This window comes from Poecilia reticulata, linkage group LG22 (genome assembly GCF_000633615.1).
Source record: "Poecilia reticulata strain Guanapo linkage group LG22, Guppy_female_1.0+MT, whole genome shotgun sequence".
Taxonomy (NCBI): domain Eukaryota; kingdom Metazoa; phylum Chordata; class Actinopteri; order Cyprinodontiformes; family Poeciliidae; genus Poecilia; species Poecilia reticulata.
In genome coordinates, this window is record NC_024352.1 from 5,065,373 (window position 1) to 5,072,889 (window position 7,517).

General features: G+C 41.9%; 1 protein-coding gene across 3 annotated transcripts in view; it reads right to left on the reverse strand.

Annotated features, from left to right (window-relative positions):
• The window catches only part of rab11fip5a (RAB11 family interacting protein 5a (class I)), a 34,905-nt gene that overhangs the window by 10,289 nt on the left and 17,099 nt on the right, over window positions 1–7,517 (reverse strand). For all 3 annotated transcript variants that reach the window (XM_008398815.2, XM_008398812.2, XM_008398811.2), the window contains exons 2-3: window positions 2,436–2,947; window positions 1,321–1,894 (exon numbers count right to left, since the gene is read on the reverse strand). In XM_008398815.2, coding sequence (XP_008397037.1) covers window positions 1,321–1,894; window positions 2,436–2,947 — 1,086 coding nt within the window. The remainder of the gene's footprint in view (window positions 1–1,320; window positions 1,895–2,435; window positions 2,948–7,517) is intronic.

The following is a 7,517-nucleotide window of genomic DNA, read 5'->3' on the forward strand; positions in this document are numbered from 1 at the left end:
TGGGATTTAATGTGAGAGAGCAACACAAAGCAGCAGGAGATTGGCGAATGGCTCATTAACTCTGCTGTAAATAATAAATCTGAAATGTGTGGAGTGCTTTCCCCACCTCAGGATTGGTCCATTTTAAGCTTCCCCCATCTTCAACTCAACTGTGGGCAGCTTCCCTGTCACTGCAGAAGAAAACCATGCCCACAGCATGATGCTGCCACCACCACCTTTTGTGCATAAGCTAGTAAGTAAAGTGAGTAAAGTTTTATTTCTATAAAACCTTTCACAGACGTATGAATCATCACTTTTGAGTCCATTTGTACTACTCATAACCCTTTAAATTCCCCCTCACCGACAAATAAAGTTATTAAAACTGAATTAAGTTGAGTTTAGATCACAAAGTGATTCAAAAATTTTAAACATTTACAACAATAAAAAAATTAAGCAGCCTTTAGTTTCTTTAAAGACAGAGATGAAAGAAGCTGCTTGTGTTCAGTTATATTTAGCTTTGTCAGAGTAAATGAGATACAGTTGCACTCCACACATTTCAGATGCTAGTTTGTCAAATACTTCAAACTCCATGCATCGTTTTCCTTCCATTTTACAGTTATGCTCTTCTTTCCATCAGCCCGTCACGAAAAATCCCACGTAGATACTTAAAACGGATAAAAAGTGGTGTTCACACTTTCCCTCGCACTAAATATAGCAAAACCACAAAGCAGAGTGGCGTTGAAAGGCTACTCCAGCTGGTCGGAGAACAGGTTCAGCATTCTTCCACAGGGTTAGGAATGTAGGTGTCTGCATTCAGCAGATCAGGTAATTAATCCGACACAGAGAAAACAGGTCTGACAAGTCCTGCTCTGTCAAAAGGCCACTGAACGCACCGATCAACTTGTTTAGTATGAAAGCAAACAAACTAAAGTTTATGTGGGTTTTCTTGCAGGTTTGGAAGAACAAGTCACATTAAAGTAGAGGTAAAGTTACAGGTTAGAGGAATGAATCAGTTTATTAAAAATAAAAAGATAAGTCAAGTATGCAGCTTCGATGTACGTGTTCTAACTTCTAATTTTTCTATTTTAATGACTTGTTTATGACTTGAGTTGTTTTAATTTCAGCCGCCACAAAATGAAACATTCATCTCTCACATTAGCAACTGTTGTTTTTTTTGTAATATGTAGGAGAATGAATCAGTTTTTTTTTTTTTTTTTTTTTTGTTAAAGCCAAAAGTTGTTGACCTAAATTTAAAAACTCATTACATCCAAAAACCAGAATTCCACATGAGTTTATTTTTTGAAGCTGAAGACGTTCTGATGTGTCGGCTGCGTGTCTCACCTGGGTTTGTTGTGTGAGTCCTTGGATCCGAACCACGCTCTGTGTYTCTCCTCGGTGGCGGCAGCGCTTTGCTCAGACTCGCCCTTGGACTGGCTCTGACCCTTCCCCGCAGACTCACTCCGCCCATGTGAGAACAAGTTCCTCCTCTGCTTTTTCACCTGACTCTCCAGCTCCGCCTGGGAGGCGTCTGGCAGTGTTGCCGGTGCCGGCCGCTCCTCCTCTCCGGCCCCGCTTTGCCCCAGGGCCGCCACGATGGCCGCCCTCTCCTCCTCGCCGGCCCTGTCGAAGGACCAACGCCGGCCGTCCCCCGCGGGGCCCTTGGGCAGGTCGGCGGTGGGCCGCGTGCTGAGGTTCTGCAGGGAAACGGAGTGGGCCACGGACCGCTGCAACAGCAGTCCCGGCCCTAAAGAACCTGATGGTTTTCCTGAGCCTCGATCCTGGGCCTGGACTTTGGACACATGGCTTCCGTTTACACAAACGATCGGGGGAGGCACTGCGATGGTGATTTCGCCGGCCTCGTCGCCAAACTCGCATCTGAGAGAGGACGACTTGGGCGAAGTGTTTGCTGTGTGTTCTGCGATGAGAGAGGGCAGAAATGAAGAGGATTGAAGAGAGAAATGCAGGAAAATGGCAAAGAGTCAGCCATCTTTCTTTTGTGCTGAAACAATCAGCAGCTTTATAGTAATAAATACAAAATGCTTCACAAGAGGACACTGAGCATTTCTTTAGCTGGCTAACGCATGCCAAGCCTCCAACAATAACATAACTACAGATGTACACAGCAGTGGCGACCCCTAGAGGGGGGCACGGGAGGCCATGGGTCCCTCTTGAAAAATGTTGGACAAAGAATCATGTTCAGGTCAGACAAAGAGCAGTCATCTTCTTCAGTCAAGACATAAATATAAAACCCAAACAATAAATAAATACATTTATAGGATATATATTTCATACTACATTTTAGAAAATCTACCAAAATTGCTGAAGTAAAATGCATCAATGTCAGGCTAGTAGGTTTAATCCAGAGTTTATCCTTTACATGTAAAGCATAAACATGTGAAAATGGTTAGAACTTGTCACCAAGTAACAAAAATAAATCGTCTCCCTGCCGGACTCACCTGGACTGTTGTCTGCGGTGAAGTTGCTGCTGTTGCTGGGGGAGTTGGACAGGTCAGACACCACCACGCTGATGCCGGCTGTTGGACTCAGGCTGCCGCCGCGCGACGACGACTCGCTGCTCTCAGAGCCCAGGGAAGTGCTGGAGCGAGTGTCAGACGACTTCCGCAGCTTCCCCCGCAGGAAGAAGGTCCTCATCTTGCTCCGCCGGACCTCTCCGCCCTCGTCGTCCTCATAGTCTTCCTCCCCACCTCCGTCACTCGGCAGTCTCTGGCGCATGCGGTACAGGGAGCTGTACCCGCCCGGCACCACGGCGGAGGACGACTCCTCGTCGCTGGACCTCCTCTTGCCCTTCATGCGCTCCTTGAGTTTGCTGAAGGTGGAGGCGCCCTTGTCCTTCATGACCAGGTCGTACATGCTGGCCGTCAGGTTGTTTCGGGTGAACAAGATGGTGACCTGAATGTCCCCCCTCTCCTTCTCCTTCTTCCCTGTCTTGGAGTTGAGTCTATACCACCTGCAACAAAAGTTGAATCACATGAGATCCGACGATCACATGAGTCTCATGGGGGGTGGAGAGTCACCATGAGTTGCGTTCAACTCTTGGTGTTGGACGCAATATCGCAACACCATGAGTGAAACAATGACTGGGGCAGCCTACTATATAAAGTACTCGGGGACCACTTCTTTGTTATTAAACATACACATTTGTAGAATACAGAACAAATCGCGTCCCGTTTCGGGACACTATACGGGACCCTACATTTAACAGTCAAATACGGGACGGTTCCGTATTTTACGGGACGGGTTGCAACCCTAGTCGACATATTTGTGTGAGAAGACATTCTCAGTTGTGAACTTAAATAGCGGGCGCTCACTTACGAGACATCATGCGCATCAATACCACTGCCTTTGAGCCAGACCTGGCCTATGTGCTGCAATCCAGATCTCAGTATCACATTAGTGCAGACAAGTCATTTGTCATTTACAACAAGTCTCTGAATAAATTTTGTTTTTGCTTTTCAAGATCAAAATAAGTCATAAATTCAGACAACTTTTCAGTTTTCACTCCAGAATAATAAACTTTTAAAAATCTGATCAACATTTACTAATATGTCATCTTTCAAATGAGCCCTGCACTTATTGATATGACTATTACTTGCACATTTTTCTGTTATTTTATTTAAAAATTCTGTAAATATTGTTAGAAAAAAGTTAAGTGAATATTCAATTGCATATGATATGCATGTTTCAAATGAACCAAAAGACATGCTTAAGATCGCTGAAATTAAAATAAAAAAGCAAATGTGAAACACAGAATGGCTTGCTGAAATTTGTTTAAATATATTGCTGTTCCATGTAAAGATCGTCTGCCAAGGTCGGCCCCCCTATATTTTTAACACACCAAATCTTGGTGTGTTAAAATCTTGGGTAAAATCTTGACTTAGGCCTTTTGAAATAACCATTATTGATTTTTACCAAGTTAAGATGCCAAGAGACGTATCTATGGTAACCGTTATAATCTTACTATATACATAAGCCAATTGAGCATACTTTCCGAACCTAACTCAGAACTTTAACCAAAAGTTTGTTGATAGGTGTGACTTTAGTCTATATGTAGAATTATGAAACCTCTTTAAATCTTAAAGGGCAACATAAATCTGCAGCGCTAGACATCCATCCAAAAATGTTATTATTTCTATGAAACATTGGAACCAGTTGGGTTGGTGGCCGACTTGGCAATCCTTTTTGAACCTGTTCTACCCAGCAGCTTTGGTGCTCATCATAATACTATCCACAGAAAATCCTACTAATCTCCTCTGTTTTGACACATGCCAGTAGGACATGTTCAATGTGTGCTAAACACTGGACTAGCTCTGTTGACCAGCACTGGCTTTGGGAGACAATCTGCTAAGCCACCAGAAGTGTGTTCCTGTTCAAAAAGTAGAGAAACATGAAGTAAGTGTGACAATTATTATCCCCCCGCATTATACTAGCCTGATATCATCATCTTCAAGTTGCTAGGACTGATTTGTGCAGCATGAAAAGAAGCCAAAACTTTATGATTAGCTTCCTGCTAGCTAGTATACTTTCAGGCTAGCTTATCTAGGAATCAGATTTGGACTTATGAACCTGCTACTTTTTTGTTTGCCATACAAAACATCTGAATACGTCACTTGCTGTCACTCAGGACTTTAGTAATCTACAAAACGTTTTCAAACCAAGAGCTGATATGGTTAAGTAAACATTTTCCAATCTCTCTGAGGACAGTCCCCCCCCCATTCATTTGTTGGAAAAATTCAGATTCTTTTGCAGCTCAGCTAAGATTCAACCTTTTTATATCCTTTTCTTTGCACTAAATACCAAATACAATCCTCTTATGTTTTAACAACATGTAAAATAAATGTCTATTTACCAAAATGAGTAAACTTGGACAGTCAAAACTTGGATTCTTGATGTCAGAGTTAACACCACTTTCCAAAACATCCACTGTGTTTCAAACAATGTAGATTTTCTAATATCACTACCACATCTATTGGAATCCCTGTTTTTAATTTGTCCATATCCATGTTCTTTTATATCAGTGGTCCCCAAACTACGGCCCGTGGGCCGGATCCGGCCCGCCTCAACATTTGGTCCGGCCCCCTGAACAATACCAGAGAGCATTCAGATTTTTTTTCATATACCGTATTTTCCGGACTATAAGCCGCTTATATGTGGATTTTTCTTCAACCACCAGGGGGCTCTTTAGCAGGAAGTGAATCTTTGGAAGTCAAAATTGGAAATAAAAGAAGAAAGCGCCCATTAAAACGGAATTAGGTTTTAATAGGAAATTGAAATTTGAGAATGTTGTTGATCAGTTAAATAGCATTGAGGGGAAAAAGAAAATTTTCGTTTTTTTTTTATAATACTGGGATCACTATGAGAATTTGAGGTATAGATATTAGGATCCAGTAGATGGCAGTACTGCAACAATAATGGATGCAAACTGCTGTTGAAATCTAAAGAAGAAGAAGAAGGCGCCCATTTTCATTCATTTAGCACATGCTAGTAGCAACACAAAGGATCAGCACTTTTTCTGTTAGAGTTACCGTTCGGAAACTGCTGTAATCAATTCAGTTAAATCTAATCTTGGCAACTTTTTCTTTTTCAACCGTAATAATTGTGATATTCAATTGACCTGTTATTACTCAAATGTTGGGTGTCCGCCCCCCTCTGCTGCTGCTGCATCGTTGTGGAAAACCTGGAGCGGCAGAGATATCTGCGGCTTATGTGTGTATGTTTACTGGTTTAAAAAAAAGCAAAAAAAAACTTTGGGGTTGTGGTTTACAGTCCGGTGTGGCTCATAGTTCGGAAAATAAGGACTATAATCCTTCCTGGATTTTTTCTGTGAAGAACCCAGAGAGGGTTATTTGGTTATTATTTATTTCATTAATAGTGTTATTATTTATTTCCTGACTTTTGTTCTGTGAAGAACCCAGAGAATGTTATTTGATTGTGCTTTCGGGAAAACAATAAATTTTTATATTTAGGCACTCCTGTAATTGTCACACTTTTTCTGTTACAAACTGACTCCGGCCACCAGAGAAGGGAAAAGTTATGTGGCTCTCACTGGAAAAAGTTTGGGGACCCCTGTTTTATAGGAAATACCAAACAGAACAATGCACATTTTATCTGCGTAGCTCAACACTGTCTTACATAACTTGTTTTGAATGCAAAGCTGTCCCAGTCTGTTTTTCTGTGCTCTAGTAAAACACAGCCACACCCCTGCTTTCCCTATGAACCAGTGAGAAACTCAAGCAAGGTTTTATGCCTCCTTCCTCATTTACCAGTTTAACAATTGTTTCTTTACTGCAGTCCTTCAACTGGATGACACAGCACCGAATCCAAGGAATGTTTGGGAAAAGCACGGCTAAGTTCGTGCTGGCAGTCGTCCTAACATTCTGCAACACCGCAAGCAAGATAAATCAGGATTTAAGAGCTGATAATCTTTGATAAGAAGTTTGAAAATGATTAATGCTGTATGTTAAAATGGACAAATACTAAGACAGGTCTGAATTTTTTAGATTCTGTGTATTTAGGCACCTTGAAGGATGCAGGGTCACAGTGTGACCAAGCATCCAACAATACCTCAGTCAGGCTTCATTCATTCATTCTGTCCCTATAAGCAAGAACAATGAAGCGAAACAATCCTTTCTTCTAATTTAATAAACAAGCGTCCTATGTAAAGGCGTTTTGCTGACTGAAAACTCTGTAAAGGGTGGGCAGAGGTGCACTTCTTGAAACGCCAACAAAGTAACCACACCATGACTCACGGGAAAGTTGCATCTATTCTGCTGTTCAAAGCAAACAACAATAGCAGCAGCAAAGAAAAGATGACTGAACAAAACTTCCCCCGGCTAATGCCTGCATCTCCTAACCAACGGGAAGCTGCCGGTGCTACCAGGAAGACGAAAACCAAAATCTGCTTTTAGATTTTTCATTTCCTGTGCTGCTGGGCTATTTTCATGCCACACGTCAGCCACGTGGGTCCTCTAGCATTCAGAGCAGTTTCAGACATAAACCTTACCTAGACCTCGAGATCACAGTTCCACCCATTTTCTAAGTCAGTGGTGCTCAAAGTCAGTCCTGGTGGGTCGGCATCCTGCATGTTTTAGTTCTGTCCCTGGTGGTAGGAACGACCTTTTCAACATTTCAGTGTTCTTCTTAGGCCTCTAATGAGCCATCATTTGATCCAGGTGCGCTAAACCAGGGAGAGAACTAAAACATGCAGGATGCTGGCCCTCGAGGACCGACTTTGCATACCACTGTGCTAAGTACAAGCTAATATCTCAATAACCGGTTAAAGATGTCTTCACACTTGAAATGAAAAGGATTGTATGGCTGAAATATTAATATACAACTTCAGAAATACCATACACTTAAAGTACCTTGTGAAAGTATTCACACATTTCTGGTGCCTTCAAAAGCGAATGGAGTCAGTCTGTTTGATTAATCTTCAGTGGTTGTATTATTAGGTTCTATTGTTAGAGAACATTGGGCAACAAAAAATGTAATAAAGACCAAAAATATTGAAGTTATATATA